Below are 22257 nucleotides of genomic sequence, written 5' to 3'. Positions count from 1 at the left end.
CATAAATCCTATCCACAGCTGGGGAGTTGGGGTCTTCCCAGAGTTTGGAGGACAAGCTGCAGCGCCCTCCCTGCCTCCTCCCCCGGGGCTGTCCACCGTCCTCACCCCTCATTCTCAAAGGAGCCCCCTCTTCTTGGCCTGGAAGCTTCCTCCCCACATCCTCAGATGGTCCCCCACTTGGATGGAACGTGTGTGTTTGCTTTTCTCTGCCCCCCACCGGGACGCAGCCGCCGTGAGGGTGGGGCCTTGGGGAGCTGGTCTGCAGCATCTCCGGGACCCACCCAGTGCCTGTGCTTTGACGGCTCTCAACGAACACTCGAACACTCGCTGAGTGCAGGAAAGGCACCGACAACTACCCCCAAAGGCACAGTCTCCCTGTTGAGAAATTTCCATCAGAATTAGGAGTTCAGTTGTGGCCAAACTGGCTGATCCTTTGTCCTTCTTTCCAGCTGGATCCAGAGCACAAAGCCTTAAAAACTCTGCCATCTAATGGACTCACGGCAGAAGTGTTTCGTTCCTTGAAACACAGCCACATGTGCAATGGGCTGGCGGACCAGACACACTGTCTACCTTAGGAAACGTTACAGGAGCAGACCTGGCCTCCTTTCTGCTCTCCAGAGATCCTCCAGATGACCCCTGGCACCTGTCTCCGATGGAAGCCAAGGATTTAGGATTGCCAGAGAGAATGCCCAGTTAGATATGAACTTCACACAAAGAGCAACTTTTTGGTATAACTATGTCCCAAATGTTGCATGAGACATATGTACAGGAAAAAAAATTACTTGTTCTTTATCTGAAATTCAAATGTAACGGGGCACTTTGCGTGCGTCACTTGCTATATTTGGCGACCTTACCAGGATGGGGTGGGGAGGGTCTGCTCCGGCCGAGTGGCTCTGACAAGGGCTCGTCCCTGGGAGGCACAGGAAACAGCGTTGCAAATCTGCAATCCATAGGGATTTATACACAAAAACTGCCAGCCGGCTCTCCGGCTCTGTGATCACTTTCTCAAGCTTTCGGAGGAGAAAGTGAGCAACTGGGGCGCTGTCCCAGGTGCTGAATCCAAAGACAAGTGAGCCAACGGAAAGGCTGTCCTTTCGAGGTTCCCAGGCAATGTAGACCTACAAGCCCATCATTTAGAGGACACAGGGGACATTTAATTTGCAACCTTTGCTATCCCAGTTACAGTTTGATGCAGCCAATTCAGAGGCCACTTACTAAAAACCACTTCTTATGAGGATAGCCCAATGTAAGGACATAAAGGAGGGAGAGCTTCTTTGTCCCCAGAATGAGACCCAGGTTCTGTCCCTGCTGCCACAATGGATTTGTTGTTAGTGATGTGGAATTAAGGTATTTTCACTAATTCATATTTAGTCAACCTCAAATAACCGATTGGTCTCAATGAAGCTGCAAGAGACAAGTGAAAGAGCACGGTGACCTCTTCCGCCAAGTTTCTTCTAGAAACCACATTCTTTTTCCGTGAAGAATATACCAAATGCTTAGTGGTGCTTATCTCTGGATAGGATAGGGCTGTAGCAGACTTTCGTGTTCTTCTTGTGTACAGTTCTTTGTGGCCGAAACCGACTTCCCGCCCCACCCCCTGCCCGGCCCTTACCGATACTTCATGCCCGTGCGCCGGGCGGTGCAGCCGTCCAGGGAGAGGCCGTGCATGCGGAGGAAGCTCTCCATGTTCCTGGCATGGGCGGCCGCCCGCACCTCCCGCAGCCGCTGCAGTTCCAGCGTGTCCGTCTGGCGGACGGGGTGCAGGGCCCAGTCGGAGTGGCACCTGCTGCTCACGCTCCGCAGGCTCTCGCTGTACGTCATGGACAACATGGTGCCGCCGGCCCCGGAAGCTGCCGCTGTCCAGACGGTGATGGTCAGAGAGCGTGCCGGCGCCCCGGCGCCCCAGGCTGCCTGGCGGGCCCCAGGGAGGGGGCGGCTGCAGCCAAACACCCTCCACCTAGAGCCGCCACCAAGGGGTGCCTGGGAATGGGACCCGGCCCCTGGACGTGAATGCTTCTTGGCTTGGGGTTCTCAGTCCTCAAAGTGGCGCTTGCTGGGAACCCTGGCTAAGCCACCCTCCTCTGGCCCCTGCGTCCGTGAGACAAGCACAGGCAAAGCTGCATTGCAGGCGAGAGAGCGCCCTCCAAAGTGTTCCACGGGAAAACGGAGCGCAGAGCGCATGCTGACCCAAGCCCCAACCCCGTGCGACAGTGTTGCCGTCCCGTGGAGACTGAGGCACTGCGTCACGGTATTCTCACTGGTGGTGCCCGGGGTAAAACTGGCCTGGGGACGGAGTGCAAGGCACACCTGCCGCCGAAGCAGAGCCTGGTGTGACGCCTGGGAGGCCCTGTTTGTCCACAGCCTTGCAAAGGGAAACGCCGTCCGCACAGCACAGTCCCCGCTGTCAGAAGCACCCCCGCCCCAGCAGGGGTCTTTGGGCGCCATGCTTTGTGCCGCAGACTGAGCAGAGTGCACTCAAGGAGGTGGAGGGTAACTTGAGGGTAATTTCAGGGAAATTTCAAAGCTTGCGTGTTGAGAACCATTGCTAAAGAGGCATCCTGAATGACGAACGCATACTCTGGGAAACTAAAAGCAACATTAATGTCCATCAATAGGGAAACTGGATACGTAAGTGACAGTCCATCCATATGGTGGGAATTTGCGCCAACGTCCAGAATGAGGCTGAGCCCTGAGAGACGGCGGTCAGTTAAGAAAAACAAAGGGCCAGGGGAGAACATGGGTGTCCATAGGCTACCACGGGGGTTAATTCATGTCCATGAACGTGAGCGAATCCGTGAGGGCAGCATTGTGGCTGTGCGTCCACATCCTGGGGATCTGAGACTAGGCAGCAAGGACGCGGTGGCAGGCACAGGGCAGAGGGGGTCTACAATCCTGAGACCCCATCGCACCTGACCGAAGCCTCTGCTCGGCCCAGATGCCTGCACAGCGGCCCTGGCATCGTCTCCAGGGAGCAGGTGCAGACCACTTCCCCTGGGTTGGTGACAAAGTAGGATCCCGCGGACTCCCGCCCTAGGAGCTGGAAGGGGACCAGCACTGCCCTCACCTTCTGTCTCAAGAGAGAACAGCTTCAGTTGCCCCTGGGAAGGCGCTGGGAGGGCTGTGCTGGAGCTGAGGCAGCTGCAGAGGCTCAGGCGGGGTCCTTAAGCGGGGCTGAGTAGGCCAGGAGTCGCCCTGGCCGGGTCCCTTCCTCGGGTGAGCTCCGTGGGGTCTGCCTGCTCAGCTTCTCCAGGGGTCAGAGGAAGGGCCCACAAGGGGCAGAGATTTGAGATGAGTCCTGCGTGCCGGGGTCCTTCCAGAATGGGTGACCAGCCTGGCCAACCTGAGACTGCTCTACCTGCATGGGCACCTGGGGAGGGGCAGCCTCCAGGAGCCCTGCAGCTGCCCCTTCTACGGAGGCTTTGCTGCAAGTGTCTGTCTGGATCTCCCTCGCAGGGACTGCCTGTCCCGCCAGCATGGGCCTGGCTCAGAGCCCGGGAATGCTTGTTGAACGAACATGCGATCGGGGCAGGGAGGTGGGCTCACAGAGGAGCCAAAGAGAGACCAAAGGGCAAGGAGACCCCGAGAAGTGCCACAGGGTGTTAGGGGAGCAGCAGCCACACAGGCCAGGCAGCCCACATCTCCGGGGGCAGGTGGCTGTGCCCATGGCCACAGCCAGCACCTGTCTGGCAGGCACGGCCCGGGGGCCCCTGCAGCTCCCAGTAGACCCTCCACCCCTGCCCGACACCACATGTCTCCTTCCTGCTGTGATCTTTCCCCATCATCATCGGCTCTGAACAGCCTTTTCTAACTGCCTTGAGTGTTGCATTTCCTCCCCTGAAGGTCATCCAAGGGGTCAGGGACCTTTCTGCCTGCTGCCATTGCTGCCTGCTTGGTGTTCCTCATGCACAGAGAAGGGGCTCAGATACTTGTCAAACATCAACCAAGGCCCGGGCTTTAAAAGGCGAACCAGGGGCTGTGGCCGGGCGTTTCCTGGCAGTGCCTGGAAAGTATCTGGCCGGGGACTGGGCTGGCTCCCTGACTCGGGCCCAGTGGCACTTTGCAGATCACCCTCTCTTGGAGAGGCGGTTCCCATAGCAGGACTTGCCTCACCACGGCTCATATCCATGGGGACTGTGTGGCTGCAGGACCTCTGGGCAATAAGGCAGGCAGGGTGCCCTAGCACAAAAAGCCCCGGCTTCCCGGAGAATCATTCTGGAGCCAGCAGAGGGGCCTGGACTCCAGGGGACGTTTGTCTTAGGAAGGACGCCCACAGGCAGCAGCCCCAGTCCCTCTCCCTGCCTGCCGGCCGCCACTCCCCTCCGTGCAAGCACACAGCAGGCAGCTCATCAGATGGCTGTGTGGCCGGCTGCCAGCCTGTGCGGTGCAAGTGGGGGCCAGTGCTTGTTTCCCGGGGGCCTGTGTTCAGAGAAGGGCAGACGGACTGGCAGGCCGAAGCTGTGGGGTTCTTCCCGAAAAGCGGAACCCGCCTCAGACATGCAGCCGGGCCCAGATCAATAGCCATTAGCTCTTGAGGCATCGTCCGCAAGAGCAGCTGGCTCTGCAGTACAGCCGAGGCCCCAGGGGCGGGAGGACAGGGTGGCTCAGTGCCCAGGTTTGGGACAGGGGCAGACTGTCTGTCAGGCACCCTGACAGCTCCCAAATTCTGTCTCCACGTCTGGGTGTGGGGTGACATAGGCCTGTCACATCAGGCTGCACCGTTGGGCACCTGGGCAGGAGCTGGTGACGTGGGCAGGACCACACTTCATGGGTGGCATGAATACGACACCACTTGTGACAAATGCCCGTGGAGAGAACAATGCACACCCAGGTGCCGGCAGGCAGCGTGGGCCTGATAGGGGACCCATGGCCACAGGCCGGAGAGAGACCAGTGAGCCATGGAGGTACCAACTCTCACCAGAAAATGTTTAAGAGGAGAAAACACGGAAGTTAAGAACGGCCCCTTCTCGCAGAGGTCACACACGCTCCTGAGAAGATATGTAAGGGGCAGAGTTTGGAGACTTGGGTAGGAAAGGAGGAAGGGGACAGGAAAGAACGGGACTTGGTGACCCCTCAGCCAGATGGCTAGGATCTGGAGGGCATCCCTCCCTGTGGGGGCTGTGGCCTCCTGGCTTTTGACCTTTCCTGGTAGCTCATCTCACGGCCCTGGGAGCAGGCCTGAGGGTGGGGCCCCCGCAGCAGGGAGGGAGCCCAAGGCGTGCCCCGTGGTGCAGGGCCAGGTCTCGGGCAGGGGACTCTCAGGCAGAGCAGTGGGAAGTGGGTGAGCATGGTGGCCCGTGGTGCAGGGTGGAGGGGTTAGAGGCCTAGTGCCACAGGGATCCACGGCCATGCACAGTGGGGACCCCCTATGGACCTGAGCAGACATGACCCTGGGAGGGAGGAAGGACAGGTGTGTCAGAAGGCACAGGGGTCTCTGACAGTTACCAGCGCTGCCTGGGACCATCTGGGAGCAGAAGACAAAGTCCAGCTCCCCTGGATGCTGCAGCTTTTCCTAAGGTGACCCTTGCAGGGTCAGGTCCTTGGACCAGGGACTCCAGGTAAGACATTGTTGGGGCTCCTGCCTCGGGCCCCCTGCATTTTGACCTTGACCTCTGCTTTGAAATATTCCAGGTCCCAACCACTTTCTAGAGTGAGGTTCTCCCCGACACCTCCCGCCACCCCAGTCTCGAGAAGAAGGAGCCCCCTCCTTGGTAGCCAGTGCTAATTATGCGGCACTTACAAGTTCTTTCCTGGGCTGGGGCCTGCCTTTTGCAAATCTATTCCTGTAGACTGGGGGCCCGGGGGAATTCACGTGAATTAACACCGTGACATGGAAAAATGATAGGGAGATGTTAACCTCATTAAGTCAGGAGGAACCGCCACCTCCCTGAAGAGTCTTCTACCTGGGATTTCTGAATTGCAGTCTGCTTACTGAGAGCCGGCAAAGCGCGAGTCAGGAGGCTGAGAAGGAATCCTGAACATCTCTTCCAAACCATGACACCTGTCTACACATCAGAGAGACCGGCCAACGTTCTCGAGAGCGGAAATGGAAGGGAAGGTGTTGCCATTCCGGGCGCGGCCCGACAACGCAAGGCATCGCATCAGCGCAAGACCGAAAGAAATCACATTCGCCCAGGGACAGTCAGCAAACCAAGACCCAAACAAGCAGCCCCTGGCTCCCCCAGGCTCTTGCTTCCCGGACAGACTTTTCAGAAAGCCACCAAACCGCCCTGACAGCGCTCTCGGCAAAATGCAGAAATGCTGAATCTTATTCGACGGTGAGCCGAGGGGCTCGTGCTGGATGCCTGCGCCTCGGCAGACAGGGCGAGCCAGCCCTCGGCAGGTCCGGCGGCAAGCGGGCTCGGGCTAGGAAGCATCTGTGTCACCCGGACGCTGCCAGCAGAACCCACCTGCCCCACCCCGCCCGGCAGGCCCCCTCAATCACCCAGGGCCATCTCTGCCTTGAGGCTGTCTGCTTTGAGGAGATGCAGAGGCTCTGATTTTAGATCAGCCTAAGGCATCGCAGATATTGTCCTCTCTGTTATCTTAGTTCCTGAGGACACTGCCCCCAGGCAGTGTCCCCGAAGAAGGTGCCTGGGGCTGAAGGGCCGACTCACCTGCCTCTGCCGGAGTCTGCTCGGTAAAAAGGCCACAGTCTAGTTTGTTAGGGATCACCAGGCGCTCTACGGACCTGGCGCAGCGGCTCCTTCATTAGGGAGTGTCGCTGCGGGACGTCAGAAGCGATTGGCAGATGAGCTGAGTCCCACCACGGTGGAGTTCGGAGGCGGCGAGTCCATTAGCTCTATTAGGGCGTTTTCATCTCAGCACAGGAGGCTGAATTATTCACGAGCGCCTCTTCCCCTAAAAGCTCGGGAAGTGCAGTCCCCCGGTGCAGCCTGGCAAGGCCTACGCCTGGCATCAAGGGTTGGGGTGCAGCCCAAGGTGGGGGGCCCTGCCCCTCCCTCGGGCCCACCCTCACCGCCTGCACCGCCCCTGCATGCCAGACACGGCCCCTCGGAAGCACAGGTAGAAAGGGGCAGGCCTTGTGATTGACGGGGGACAGAGCTTGCAGCCTCCAAGTCCCCCCACTCTGAACTGTGTCTGCAGCGGGGGAGCCAGGGTCCCCACGGCGGGGGACCACTCCCACAGCACAGGGGGGGTAGGGGGGCCTCAGCACAGGAAGATGCTCCTCCTCCCCTCCGCCGGGATGTACCCCGGATTGGTATATCCTGCACTGCCAGTACCTATAATTGGCAGGAACGTTCCGGAACGTTTGGACGCCACACTGCTACTCCCTCCAGGCAGGGGCCCAGGAGCCATTCTTCGCCGCGCACGTCCTGACCGGGGTTTGGGAGGTGCTCTGGGACAGCACCACACGAGGCCACGCTCGGGGCTAAACGCTGAGCCCGGCCCAGGGTCGTGACCTCTAAGGGACTGTGTGTCATTCCGGGATGCTACAGAGTCTCGGCGCGACACGATCTCGCAGCTGGGAAAGTACACCAGGCATGTGGGATGCCGGATGGAGGCGGAGTTGTCTGTCCTGCGACAAATGAGCAAACGTGGCGGCTGCCGCTGGGGGAGGGGCGGGGACAGGAAATCGGTACCCTGACGCGGAGTGGGAAGGTAAACGGAATGGGAGGCCAAGAGGGCACTTGGGATCCGGGGAGCCTGGCACTGGGCTACCACCTGGGCAGGCCTCAGCGCCTGACCCGATGGTTCTTCCCCAAAGGCCGGAGCCCGTCTGTGGGCTCACCTGTCCTCGCCCCCCGTAGGTGCCCTGAGACTCATCGCCGGTGGTGGCATCAGCCTACCGGGCTCTGAATGAGGCCTCCCGTCCCCTGGGCCACCACTCTCCCATCCCGGTCAGCAGCCTCGGCTTCCAACGCCCCCTCCTCAGGCCCGGCCCCTTCGTTCTCTCCCTGTGGCTCCTGCAGCTCGGCCCCTCTTTGTCTGTCCTGGGCTTCTTCTGGCCTCACTCCACTGGGTCCCCCTGCCCCCCTTACTCCCTGCAGGCTTCCTCACTGCTGCAGGGCTCTGACCCTGCCCTGCTCACACATCACCCAGGGCTCCCCAGTGCCCTCCGAAGCCCCTTCCCTTGGCATTCAAGGCCCTCCCCACTCCGACCCCAATCCACCCCCACTCTGGCCTCTCACTCTCTCCACCACATCCCTGATGGCTCCGTCTGGGTAGTCGCCACTTCCTGCTTGTGGTTCAGGCTGTCACATCTACTGGAATGTCCTTCCCAGTCTCTGTGTTGAAACCTTCAAGGCCCAGCTCAAAGACCCCCTGCTGCCTTCTGCACGAAGCCTTCCCGGCTCTCCCAGCTGGCTGTGGCCACCCCCTCCTCGGAGCCCCAGCAGCTGTCTGGGCTTCCCCTGTGACTTGCTTTGCCTTCTAGATACTGCCAGAGTTATTCGGGTTCTGGGGTAGACTGCATGACTTTTCCCAATCCCGCACTCCTCTCTGGACCCACAACCTTTGCCACGGTGACTTTTTAGTTCTTCCCATTAGTGGTGGGAATGTATTTTTCTGCCCCTTGGCTTTGTGCTTGGCCATTTGAGTAGAGGTGACAGTGTTCTGGTCCCACCCACAGGCCTTAGGAGACACTGCATGCTTCTGCTGTTCTTTTGACACTTCTGCCATGGGAAGAACGTGGCTGGGATAGGCCCAGCTGGACCAAACCTGCAGCTGGGAGACAAACCCAGCCGAGCCAGCCTAGATGAGCTGAGCCTAGTCAACCACAGACACAGAAACAAGAAATGACAATAGCTGCATGGCACACTGAGTTTGGAGCTGTTTGTTACACAGCATTTGGTGGACAGCTAGCTGATACAGTGTCTTACCTCCCGTCCTCCCTGGGAGCTGCTTGTGCCCACTAGAGGGCCAGGCTTAAATAACTTAGCTATTCGATAGCCATGTTTAGTGCTGTGTGATGCAGGTGCCGCGCTGGGAGTGGTACCCAGTCTGTTGACACGCAAAGACCCCAGCTCTTAGAGGCCACCACCAGAGGCCCACAATTGACACCTGAGCGACCACGTGAAGAATTTACACTAGGATGCAAAGGGCAGGACAGCTAGAGCCTGTGGGCACCAGAACACGGAGCTGAGAGGCTGAGAGCGAGGGCAGGGAAGGCCTCCGGGGATGTGGGTTCTCACCCAGAGGGTCCCCCCGGGAGGGGGGGGGACAACAGGTTGTACCTGTGGGGTTCCGAGAACCAGCGAGTGGGGTGGAAGACTTGCACATCACCTTGGTTACACCACACAACTTACTTGCCCTCCTGTGGGCAAGGCCATTTAGCTGCCTGCTCACCTGACCTCAGCCCTCCCCTTCCAAGCACCAAGGCGGCCCCAGGCTCTCCGAGGACGCAGTTCGGGTGCACCTTTGACTTCAGTGGTCAAATGCTCTGGGACGAACACCGCACACTCAGTAGGACGCATTGTGCCATCGCACATACACACATTATGACACAGACATTTCATCCAGTAAGGGCATTTGCAAGCCCGAGTTCACAGCTAGCCAACATTCCAGTGGAGTCAAAGAGCTGGCCATCTCCTCAGGGCTGCCCGGAAGGAGCGAGAGCGCCCAGGAGGCCCTGACGCGGGCACAGGTTGGCCTGAGCCCTGCGGCCACAGTCGCCCTCCTTGGTGCCCAGGCTGCGGGGGAGGGAAGAGGCCTGTGGGAAGCCAGTGCCAATCCTCCCACCCCCGACCGAGACTCCCGGAGCATCCGCAACAAACGCCCCCGAGCGCTGCCACCCGGGGGTGAGTAGGACAGAGCGCGGCTGGCTCCGAAGAGAGACCGCCCAGGCCTGCGGCCAAGAAGCGGCAGCACACGAGGGGCCTGCTGCCGGGCGCCGTGATTCCCCTCGTGGCCCAGGCTGGGGGAGCTAGCTGACCCGCGGGTTCCGGCAGCCCTGACATTCTACTTCCTAGAGCTAGAGGCGGCACCAAGAAGGTGAGGGAGAGGCGGCCCGAGGGAGGGATGCACTTTGCCTGTGGGTTTGCGCTGACTCGGGACTTGCGGAGCTCTCAGGCGCATCAAAGGCCAACGCCTTCTTGGGGGTTGCACTTCCGATGGGACTCGGATCGTGGTCGGGGGCAACGCAGTGACGTCGTGCTTCCCTGTGGGCGAACTAGCAAACCGGGTGTTTCCCTGGCCTCTCGATGCCATGCCCCCCTGGGCAGTCTCTCACCTGCTCCGACCCACAGGCAAAGGGCGGAACCACAGGCTCGCGGCGTCATCCTCTGCTCTGAAAACAGGAGCTCCGACCCCATCCCACCCACGGCCGGTGAGTGAGGTCCAGTGGCGACTGGGCTGAGAGCTCACAAGCAGCTGTCAGAAGTCTCTCTGCTCAAATCAGAGCAAACTTCTGCAGATCAACACACACCATAAACCCGGCTTCACATTTCTCGCGGGGACGTGCTGTGTGGACAGGCACCGACAGGGCCCGGGGCTTGTCCGGAGGGGGGCTTTGCGTCAGAGAAAACAGCAGCACCTGCCGGGGTGGGGACGCGCCTCCCGCCCAGGCCCCTGCCTGCAGCTTGCCGGGTTTGGGGACAACGAAGACTCATTACCTGTAAAACTGGAGCTGTCTTTTGGGACTCCCATACCGAGTACTTCGGACAGCAGTGGAGGAAAGAGAGAAAGCGGGGAGAGGGAGAGAAGAGAGACAGTCCACGGTTGGCACGAGCCGGGAGGTGCGGCTCAAGCCGCGTGGCGGACACCCCGCAGCCCGGCCCCGCCCCCGCCCGCGCCGCGGCAGCGCCACCCGGCGGCCACGCGCAGAGGCGCGGAGCGCGCGCCGGCCCTATTTCCCGCGTGAACCCGGGGTGGGGGCTGGGGCCGGACATGCTTCAGGACAGGCCCAATAAGCGCTTCTGAGCCACCGTGGACACCCTCCGACCCAGAAGCGCAGGCCAGCACTCGCGCTGCCAGGCCCGCGCGGGAAACCCGTCCTCTGTGGTTCCCACAGCCCCCCGCTCTGGGTTGGGCCCCAACAGTTATCCAGAAAGGAGCAGTGAGCCGCTGGGGGGGTGCCGCCCCTGCCCCAGGCTTTCACGGGTTCCGTGCCCCTTCCTGGAGCTGGCGGCTCTCACCCAACCGGAGCCCCCCCGCGCTGCGCAAACAGAAGCGCCCAGAGCTGCGCTTGGAAGTGGCCTCCGTGGGAGGACGTCAGGGCCCCGTGGGCTTCTGGCCGTCACCGCCCCCTCTGGGCGCTGGAAAGTGGGCGGACGCGGTTCCCAAAGGAGGCTGTAGCCTGGCTGCGGGCGCTGGGGAGGCTGGGGGACTCGGGGAACAAGGGTGCCTTCGTGGAGTGCCACGAGGGCTGTGGGGCCTCCCCGTTACCCTTGAGCGAAATGTTTCAGAAGAGTCAGGGACAAGAATGTCTCTCCTGGCTCTTTCCCACTGGAGGAGCTTTGCCTGTTCCCCCCACTTTGCCTGTTGAAGCCTCCGTTCCTTTCCTGGAGAGCAGCTCACCACTTGCGCCTGGCAGCCCCGTGGGAAGCAGAGCCCCTGGGCCCCCTCAGTCCTTCCCTCTTCCCAAGGGGAGGACAGTAGCTTTGGGGACCCCTCCTCAGAGGCAGGACGGACCCTGGGAGGGGGCTGGGCAGGGGTGGGGCGTCACCTGTACAGCATCCCCGGGGAGCCCGTCTGTCGCTGGGAGAGCCGAGCTGGGGAGCCCGTCGTCGATTCTGGATACATGGAGCTGGCCTCACGTGTCCAGACCTGCTCGAATTTTCACGGAGGGAAAATTCTGGAAGAAAAAAAGCAAAATGGGGGAGGGGAGGGCGGTGGTTAACACAGACGAGCCAGGTTTAGCCAGCAGGCCCTGTGGTGGTGAAGGCCCGGAGGCTGAGTTCACAGAGCATCTGTTCGCCCCCATCAGACAGACGGACAGGCAGGCCCACGGGCTGAGATGGGGCTGGGGTCAGGTACAGTGGCCATGAAGATTCCCACTCCATCACCCACACGGCCACCCGAGGCAGCATGGGGATCCTTCCGCAGCTCCCTGACTGCTTTTCTGAAACCCTGGGAGGGGTTTCTGCGGCCCAGGCTGTGCAGAGGAGACTGCCCAGAGGCACCTGTGCACCGACTGAGCTCCTGACTGCCTTCCCCTCCCAGGCTGTCCCCAGGGTCACCCTGACACCTTTGCCTGGCCCTGACTCCAGCCTATTGTGGCCTCCTAACCTTCCAAGACAGGCAGCGCACCAGGGGTCCCTCGCCTCCAGTGTGGGCTGGGCCTGGGGACTTGCTTCTGACCGGCAGAAGTGACACAGGTTGTGACTTGTGTCTTTGCTAGCAGCTGCTCCCTCCCTGGCTCTGATGGAGGGAGTTGCCCTGCTAGAGAGGTCCACGTGGCAGGAATTGAAGGCAGGCCCTGGCCAACAGGCCCTGAGCTCTCTCTCAGTCCGACAGCCCACAAAGAAGTGAGTCCTTCAAACGACCACAGGAGCCGGAAAGCAGACCCTTTCTCAGCTGCAGCTTCTGATGAGAGCCCAGCCCTGGCCAGCACCTCGACTGCGGCTCAGGGTAAGGGGGGTCCAGGGGGTGTCCTGGAGCAGCAGGCCCAGCCCAGCTCTGCCTGAATGCTGGACCCACAGAAACCGCAAGATCACACACTGGGTTGTCTGAAGCCGCTAAATTTGTGGTTATTTGCTACAGTGGCAATAGGTAGTGCGTATGAGTGCCAGCATCCTGCTTTCCACTCTTCCCCACTGCCCCCGGGCTGAGCCTCTCACCCCGGAGCCCCTGGGTTGCTTCCTAACTGCTGTCCTGCTCCCACTCAGCCCCACAGTCCCTGCCCCACCTGCAGCCAGGGGCTTCTATTTTAACAGCAAATCTGGTGTGGGGGCACCTTCCTTCCTTCCTCCCCCCATGTCAGTGCTCTGCCTCCCGACTCTCACCTCTGCCCCTCGTGCAGGCCCTGCTCATGGCCTCACGGCCTCCTGTCTGTGGCACCCGTACTGCGGCCCTCCTCAGTGAGCTGCCCCAGCGCCATGCTGAGGCGTCCCCTCCCAGCTCCCCAACGACACTGGCCAGCCCTCTGTCTGCACACGGTCTGTGGTGTTCTGGTTCCCTCTCTGAGGTGTGAGCTCCATGAGGGCAGGGATTTTGCGGGTCTCACTCGAACAGGGCCTGGCTGCTGGAAGGGTAAGGTCCCCTGATGCAAAATCACATGGTCCTGCAGCCTTGGGTAGAGGGATGGTCTGGGCTCAAAACACAGGCTGGGCACTGTGGCTCACCCTGTAATCCCAGCACTCTGGGAGGCTGAGGTGGGAGATCACTTGAGGCCAGGAGTTCAAGACCAGCCTTGGCAACATAGTGAGACCCTGTCCCTACAGAAAATTTAAAAATTAGCTGCATGTGGTGGTGCCTGCCTATAGTCCCAGCTACTCAGGAGGCTGAGATGGGAGGCTACCTTGAGGCCAAGAGTTTGAGGCTGCAGTGAGCTCTGATCACGCCATGTACCCCAGCCTGGGTGACAGAGCAAGACCCTGTCTCTAAAAACAAAAAGAAAACAGAACACAGTCCTGCCCACCCACAAGGGCCCCGGAAATTGGTGGGTAACCAGACACTTATTCCAGTGTCTGATCTGAAGCTTTGTCATCGGACACTTCCTTTTCCCCAGAACAGTCACTGGGAAGCCGGCGTCCTCGATTGCTCTCTGTGGCACAGGTTTAGGTCCCCCTAAAAACTGAGTCTCCTCTGGGGGAGGGCGTGAGCCTGTGTGTGGACCTGCTAGAGAAACAGGGACAGAAGACGCGGCGAAGATTCTGCACCAGGATGACCTCAGAGGAAGTGACGGGGTTGGGAGGGCCCCCCCAGCTTTACTCATAAAGAACCTCATTCGGAATGGAATGACGAAGGAAACAAAATGGACTGAAATCCGCATAATTTGCGCGGCGCCTCTCTGAAGAAAGTGGCTGGTTACCCAGCCTTGCGCACTCAAGTCCCTGCGGCATTTGGGGCGGGGGTCTCAAGGGCAGACTCTCTCTCTCCCTGAGCCCACCCGCTGCTCATGCATTTTGCCCTCTCAGGTGAAATAAAATCGTCTCACTAAAGTCATTGAAAAGCTGTCGTTAAACTCCCAGTGACGGTGCATTCCTTACGGCGTGGAACACTGGCCGAGGCCCTGCTGTGTGCGGTGCTGGAGGGTTCCCATGTGAACTAGGGTCCCTGCCCCTGAGGCACGCCCAGGCGGCTGAGGGACACAGATGGGAAAACATGGCCACAGAGCACAGGGTGTCACAGAGCACCAGGCACAGGCCTGCTGGGAGCAGAGCCATCACCATGGCAGGTCCCCAGGGAGCCCCCATGGAGGATGTGTAAACAAACATGGTCCCCAGGCCACGGGGGAGAATGGGAGGCAGGACGTCCCCACACAGACTTGCAGAAGGACTTGGGGGCAGGATGCCTGTGTCCTTAATGGCCCACCCCACGGCCACTCTCTCCTCACTGGCTTTCCCTGAGCCCAGCTGCAGAGCGGTGGCACTCAGGGGTGTTTAACTTCTAGAATCACACACTCATCTTGCATTTGAAAAGATTTGAGGACCAAGAGTCTCTGGTTCCATGGATGTGGGCGGTGCCCACGCTGATGCTACTGGCTCCGGGACCATGCAGAGAGCCACTGGCCCGGAGGCCAGGTCCTAGACCAGCAGGCCAAATCCACCCGTTTTTATAAATAAAGTTTTATTGGAACACCTCCATGCCCATTTGTTTACAAATTGTCTAAGGCTGCTTCTGAGCTACAACAGCAGGGCTGAGTAGTTGCAGCAGAGACTGGCTGGTTGGCAAAGCCTAAAATATTCGCTGTCTGGCCCTTTATAGACAAAGTTTGCCGACGCCCGCTTTGGGCCATTCTGTCTCCTACTCCCAAGGGGACAACTCCCAGCAACTCCTTTCCTTAAATCACCAACACTTCTCCCATCTCTCTCTCACCTCTGACCTTGCCACTTCCTAGTTCACTGAGGACACAGAAGCAACCAGAAGTCAACTTGCCCAGACCCACCCTCCAGCAGTCAGCAGGCAAAGCTTTCTGCCCTTCCTCCCTTGGATGCCTGGGTGAGCTGGCCACGCCTTGTCCACACCCTACGCAAAGGCGTCCTGCAGCCCAGTCCTCCTCCTCCGTGGAGCCCCGTATCTGCACACAGTGAATTACCATTGCTCCCGTCCCAGAAACAAAGACCACAGCTTCCTGGACCCACTGCCTTCTCCCCTGTTGTACTATTTCTCTCCTTCCATTCACAAGAAACCTCCTTAGGAAGGTGTCCTTACTTGTCTGCAATTCCTCTTCCTTTCGGCTCATGAACTGACTCTAATCAGCCTCTCCCTGCCCTCCACTCAGTGAAAGCCACTCTTGCCAAGGTTGCGGTGACCTTGCGGGTTGCTAAGTCTGATGGCACCCATGGTATCCGGTGACAGTGGCAATGCCCGAGGTCCTCCTTGGCTCCGAGGACCCCACGCTCTCTGGTGGCTCCTTCTCAGCCCCCCAGCTGCTTCCTGCTCATCTCTGTGGCAGCCCAGGATCAGGCCTGGAACCGCTTTTCTTTTCCATTCACACGAAGCCCCTCAGACTTCTGCCTGTCTCCTGGCTCTCAACTCTGTCTCTACACTGCACACCCCATGTTTATCCAACTGCCTGCATGGAGTGCCCGCAAAGATGTGAAATGATTGCTTCAGATCCATGGGCTGGACCTGGAGCTCCGGCCCACCCGCAGCCCTGTTCTTCCCACGGCCGTCCTCCCAGGTGCTCACTCCAAATTCCTAGGAGTCATCTGACTCCTTTCTTCCCCCCACATCCCACATCCAATCATCACTGGGCCAGGACCCCACACTCACCCCCATTCTCCACCCGCCACCAGCCCCGGCCACTGCCTTCTCTCTTGGTCCTACAGCAGCTTCTAACAGGCCTTCCAGCCCCCACCTTGGGAAGGTGGGGGCTGGAAAAGCACCCTGGCAGTCTGCTTTACAGGGCCAGCGTGAACCTTCTAGAACATAAGTCACTCATGGTCTAGACCTGAGCGTAAGTCACTCACACCATTGAGTGACATGCCATTTGCTCAATGGCTTCCAGGCTACCCAGAGTAAGAATCCAAATCTCAACAGTGGCCTCCGAGCCCCACCTTGTTGGCCCCTTTGACCTTCCAACCTCACCCCCACCATGGCCCTCACTCACTGCCCCAGCCACCCTGGCTCCTGGGGGTCCACTCCCACTCCAGGGCTTCTGCACTTCCTCTTGCCTGAATTCAGCCTCTGATCCCCACGACCTCTCTGACTGCCACCTCTGCTTCTTCATGCCAAGGTCACCTTCTCGCCCAGGCCTTCCCTGGACACCTCATTGGAAATCACAAGCGGTGCCTCCCCACACACCCCAGTCCCTTCCCCGTACTATTTGGTATTTTCTCCCAGCACTCTCACCTGCTCACATACCTCCGCTATTCCCCGGCTTGTCTCCCCACAAGATGCCGGCTCTGTGAAAGCAGGGAGTTTTGTCGGCCGTGCTCCCAGCTGTGCCTGGCACCTGGCAGACAGACCCTCAGTAGGTATTTGTTGAATGTATGAATGGATGGACGAATGCTTCTGCGACCCAGCCTGCTGGAGGCCCGCAGCGAGAGGGTACCAGAGAGGCGGTGGCGCCTCCGCGGTCTGCTGTTACTGCAGGCAGCACACCCCGCAGGGACGCTGGTGACAGGACCTGCACGTGGAGTGAGGGCAGCTTTCTCTGGGGGGTGCAATGCCCGCTCTGCCCAGTAGGGGCGCTCGGGGCAGCTACAGGTGCAGGGACGACAGGCAGCACTGGGCACACTTAGGGAGGCCCCCTTGGAGGTCACCTGTCCCACTCCCCAGCCCTCGCCTGGACTCCAAGAAGTGCTGACTCTGGGGTCGGGCTCCCTCCGTGCCAGCGGCCAGCTCCCCAGCCCCCCAGCCCACACAGCCACGGGCGAGAGCTGGCGGCCCTCTGATGACCACTTTACAAGGAACAGCGGTCGCCAACAGCGCCTGTTTCCGTCCTCCCTGGGCACCCAGTGGCCCAGCCCACAACCTTTGCCAGGGGAGAGGGTTGGCGAGCTTTCCCCAGAGCCCCCGCTTTGCATTTCAGGACGCAGAGCCCACCTCCGTGCGCGGCACCTGCCGCTGTCCAATCAGCAGCGACTGCATCCACGGGCAGCCAATCCCTGTGCAGCTGACGTCCTGGAGGGGACCCTGGGAATCCCGGCTGCAGCGGCAGCTCCTTTACTGCGGAGGGCGGCCCTGGACCGCGACCCACACCCCCAAGGCTCGGACGACACCCCCAAGGCTCCGGAGAGCAGGCTTCAGAAACCACCTGACGGCACCAGACTCGAGGAGGGAGCGGAGCCCAGCAGCGCAGAGGGCGCAGGGCTCAGGGGCCAGGCTGCGGGTCCTCAGTCTGGGTCTCTCCCGACTCCTGCACTTCCACTTGGTCTGTGTGTGACCTTGACCAAATCTCCCTGATTTATAGTGGGAGACACGGAAGCGCAAACTTTCCCACGGAGCAGGGAGGCAAGGTGTGAAAATGCTTGGAACCCAGGAGGAAAGAGGCTGAGTAAATCCTAGCTCTAAGGCTTCACCTGTTAGGCTGCGACCACAGGTGACCGAGAAAGGCTCCCATTTCCTTTCTTCCTGCCAACTTATTATTTTGAAAACTCTCAGAAAAGTTGAAAAAAATCAGAATAGCAATAAACACCCACATACTCTTTGTCCTAATCACTGTTTACATTTTGCCTCATTTGCAGACGTTCCCACTCCTCTCTCTTCCCCTTCCTGTCTTCAGACACACACATGCGCACACACATACACACACATGCACATACACGCACACGTGCACACACACATTTTCTGAACTTTCTGAAAGTCAGTTGCAATCTCCTGAGCTTTACCCTAAACACTGCAGCACACATCTGAGAATCTGCCTTCCGTAACCACAACCCCGTGATTGTACCTAAGATAATTAATCCACCTGATACACAGCCTTGACTTTCCCAGTTATTCCAAAATATCTTTTATAACTTAAAAAAAAATCCAGCATCCAATCAAGGCTCACAAAGGGCATTGGTTATTTCTCTCTGAGTCTAGAAGTGAACCCTCCCCCCCAACCACTACTTTTTCGTTTTTGTTTTTTGTGTCGCTTGAGTTTTTTTTTTTTTTGAAAAGTTCAGGCTGTGTGTCTTGTAGAATCTCCCTCAGTTTTGATTTGTCTGACTGCTGCCTCATGGTTAGATTTAGCTAAACCTTTTCGGCGAGATTGTGTCTTTCTGCAACCAAGCAGGAGGCGTGTGAGGGAGTCTGTCCGTAGTGGGAGGTCACTAGGTTAAGGGTGGAGTCCACCAGGGCTTGGCAGGGAGGGTTCTTGGAGGCCGTGAACATCCAGTTCCTACAATCTCTCAGTGTGGGTGTTTTCTCCACTGCCATTTCTCTAGAAAGGCCAGCTATGTTGTCAGATTGGGCTCTGAAGGCAGAGTTGGTAAAAGGACAGAAAGCTGAGTTCACAGAAAAAGAAAACACAAAAAAGAATCCTTGCAGGTCTTAGACTGCTGCCAATGCCACAGGCAGCCCAGGGAAGGCCTGGCTGGTCAGACTCTCTCAGGGATTGGCCAAAAGCCCATGGGGCCCCTCCTGTTCCTGGGACCCTGGGGAAAGCCTGCGATTGGCTGTGAGACTTGGGGTTGGCAGTTTTCTGCAAAAGTTGGACCCACTACATGATTTTTAAGCAAGGCCAAGGACATTTACACAGGCAACGAGGAAAAGCCCTGACTACACTGATGGACAGGCATGGAAGACTGAGGCGAGGAGCCTTGCTGGGGACCCCCATCCCTCTTGGAGCCTCAGTTTCCTCATCTGGAGAATGAGTTGGGGCTGGCCTGCAGGACCACTATTTCTGTTGGAGCTAATGATAAACGACTGCATTATTCTGGGGGCAAACTGCTCTGGGGTGTCTGAGTAGGGGCTTTGGGGGCTTTCTCGCTCTCTCTCTCTGATTCCTTTAGCCTCAGCATCAAAGGTGGAATCTGGAGCTTGTCAGAGCCGTCCAGAGCTACCTGCACGAGACAGGAAGAATTCAGTGCATCCAGGAGAGAAAAGAAAACCTGAGCCAAGAAACCACAGTTGAGGTCAGATGGAGTCTGGGAGTCGAAGACAGAGATGCAAAGTGATAGAAGACACAGTTACCCAGGTGTCCCGGTTGACTGAGCTGGAGCCTGGTTTGCATAGGAGGGTATGAGGGTCCCTCACTTCTCCCAGGCTCTGTGTCCTTTGCTGCGTGACTCTGCTGTCTGTCCCCAACACACACACATACACCACACACACACACACACACACACACACACACACACACACACACACACATAGCCTTGGGGGGGGCAGTGAACTCCTGGTCCTGCCCTCCCCTATGTTCATGTGACTTGCTGAAAAATTAGCCGGGCATGGTGGCACATGACTATAGTCCCAGCTACTTGGAAAGCTGAGGCAGTAGGCTTGCTTGAGCCCATGAGTTTGAGGTTGCTGTGAGCCAGGCTGATGCCACGGCACTCTAGTCCTGGTGACAGAACAAGACTCTGTCTCAAAAAAAAAAAAAAAAGGACCCTAATCCAGCAGGGGTGTGAACACAGGGGCGGGGGGCCCAGGGGGCCATCTCGGAGGTTGGCTGGTTCGGCACTCGTGGCGTCCTGGTCCTCATTTCTGCCTCTGCCCCCACACCCCGTGAGCCTGTTGGAATGTCAGCTCCCAGAGCAGGGAGCCTCATCCCTGCTGTTCAGGCCAGGCACTTGGTACACAGTCAGTGAGCACTGACCGAGGGGACAGAGGAGGCTTGTGCTGTCTGGGCCTGGCACCTGGCAGTCTTCCGGAATGCCCAAGGGCGAGGACTCAGCCCCTGCTCCTTGGGCTGATGTTACTTTGCACGTGGCTTCTCCGTCCCTGGCCGTCCTCCCTGCCAAAGCCCTGAAGTCTCTGCTGTGACTACAGCATGACACAAAGCCACCGCCTGTTCTGTGGGCCGGAGCCAGCAGGAGCTGGGGTGGTGGCAGCGTGCCTCTGCAGAGACAGGAAGAGGCGTAGCTGCTCGAAACCGCACCATACCAAAGGCGCTTGCACAACACACTCTTCCTCTCTCCCCTAGAAGCCAGGCACCCAGTGGGCGCCCACTCCACCCCCGAGAGCACGACCCGGCAGCAAAGGGTTAATTCTGCTCCCCCCCCAGGCTGTGGGGTGTCAGTGCTGCCTGGGGGGTCACCTGGGGAACTAGAAGAAAGGCCCACTTGCTGTTAGGATGCCCCAGAGGGTGGGCAGGGGTCTGGAGGCCCACATGACCCAGCTCCCCCCCAGCACCACCTGGACTGCTCAGCCTCAGCCCACAGGGATGTGGAGAGAAGAACGGTGCAAACGTTACTGGAGGCTGGAGGTCACGGCCAGGACCCCCTGTCTTTGTCACAGAGGAACCTCCGTTTCTCCTCCAACCTCCTAAGGCCTGAGCTGAGGGGACTGACACAGTGATGTGCCAACCTGCTCTTACACAGCATGGATGTCACATGGTTCAGGCAACCACAGAAGCACCTGGACCCAACCAAGAAGCCCAAGGTCATGACTACTAAAGGGAGCATTTGAGAATATATCTCATCAAAAAAATTTTTTAAAAGAATCACAGACTAGGCCGGGTGTAATGGCTCATACCTGTAATCCTAGCACTTTGGGAGGCCGAGGCAGGAGGATCGCTTGAGCTCAGGAGTTTAAGACCAGCCTGAGCAAGAGTGAGACCTCGTCTCTACTAAAAAAAAAAAAAGAAAAGAAAAATTAGCTCGGGGCAGTGGTGGCACCTGTAGTGCCAGCTACTCAGGAGGCTGAGGCAGGAGGGTCACTTGAGCCCAGGAGTTTGAGGTTGCAGTGAGCTATGATGACACCACTGCACTCTAGCTAGGGTCATAGAGCAAGACTCTGTCTCAAAAAAAAAAAAAAAAAAAAAAAAATCACAGACTAAAAATTGCATTCTTTTCAAAGCAACATTCAAATGCCCATTCCCTGATTACAAATACCAAACCAATCTAAAAATTGCATTCTTTTTAAAGCAACATTCAAATGCCCATTCCCTGATGACAAATACCAAACCAACCCAGCACAGAGCCCACGGTCTGGACTGTAGCAGGGACGGTTCATGTTTGCATCTAACGAGTGCCACGATTAACAAAAAATAGACAACAGCTGAAGAATCCCAGCTTTTCCAAAGCAAAGTTTAAACGCCTTTCCCCTGTACAACAGCCGCCCAGACCCTCACCGTGTCTCCTGCTCCTCCAGGCTAGGTGTCTCCAGACTGAGCGACAAAGCTTGCCACGGGTCAGGGCCCTTTCCTCCCACAGGGGGAAGGGAGGCTCGGACCGCCAGGGTGGGAGCTTGGCACTCATTATCTGCGGGAAGGGATTTAGCAGTGGCCCCTCCAGCGTCTACAATATGCGTCTGGGGTGGAAAGCTACCTGCACGCTGAGCCTGGGCTGCTTCCTGGCCCCCAACCCTGCCATGCCAGTATCTTCTCAGAACTCAGAGCCCGGTCTGAGACTCTGTCTGAGGGTCTGGTCCCTCTGGGACAAGGGCGTGGGAGGGAAGGCCTCATCTCCCGGCTGTGGCCCCAGCAGCTCCATCCTGCACGCTGGTGCCCACCGGTGGCAAGGCATGGAGCCATGCAGGGCTGCTCACTGGGCAACCGGCCACGGGGACCCCAGAGCCGCATAGACCGAATGAGCTGCGGGGAGTCAGGGAGGGCTGCAGGATGCTCCCACAGGCCCTGCCTGGGCCCCGTCTCTGCTGCGGAGGCAGCAGGAGCCCCCACCTACTCCGGCATCCTCATAAGCACGTGCCCAGGCCCCTGGGCCCCTCTCGTCAGCCATCTGTTCGACACGCATGCTGTAACGTGCCCCCGAAGGAAGCTTACAGCCACCTCCCTGGGTGACCACACCCTGCACCCATATCCTGCCAGGGTGAAGTGGAGGAGGAGAGGGCTGGGCAGGGAGGGAGGAGGCCACGGGCAGGGAGGGAGGAGGCCACGGCTACCAGGGAGCTCCCTGCCCACCCCTGCCCTCCCCACCGCACAGTGAGCTCAGGACAGCGCGCAGCCTTCCAGGGCAGAACTGCAGGGTGGGGAAGGGCTTAGAGGGCTCTTCCTCCTTCACCCCTGCCCTATGCCTGGCCCCAAGGAGGGGGTGAGAGAGGAGGGGACGGGGACCCCTCTCATTCATGCTCAAGGCAGGGGCCCTC

The 22257-nt window shown here is 58.8% G+C and overlaps 1 protein-coding gene across 6 annotated transcripts in view; it reads right to left on the bottom strand.

Moving 5' to 3' along the window:
• The window catches only part of KCNAB2 (potassium voltage-gated channel subfamily A regulatory beta subunit 2), an 83423-nt gene that overhangs the window by 35867 nt on the left and 25299 nt on the right, over positions 1 to 22257 (bottom strand). Inside the window, exons 2-4 of one of the 6 annotated variants that reach the window (XM_075993430.1) lie at positions 20686 to 20779; positions 11624 to 11752; positions 10572 to 10613 (exon numbers count right to left, since the gene is read on the bottom strand). In XM_075993430.1, the coding sequence (XP_075849545.1) occupies positions 10572 to 10613; positions 11624 to 11700 (119 nt within the window). In that variant the 5' untranslated portion in view covers positions 11701 to 11752; positions 20686 to 20779. Of the gene's footprint in view, positions 1 to 1612; positions 5146 to 10571; positions 10614 to 11623; positions 11753 to 16416; positions 16561 to 20685; positions 20780 to 22257 lie in introns of those variants that run through there. The other 5 variants (XM_075993425.1, XM_075993434.1, XM_075993421.1 and 2 more) reach the window with 5 other exon arrangements.

Source organism: Microcebus murinus, chromosome 2 (genome assembly GCF_040939455.1).
Source record: "Microcebus murinus isolate Inina chromosome 2, M.murinus_Inina_mat1.0, whole genome shotgun sequence".
NCBI lineage: Eukaryota > Metazoa > Chordata > Mammalia > Primates > Cheirogaleidae > Microcebus > Microcebus murinus.
Note: the sequence above shows the minus strand (reverse complement) of the source record. Positions and strands in the feature narration are given on the sequence as shown.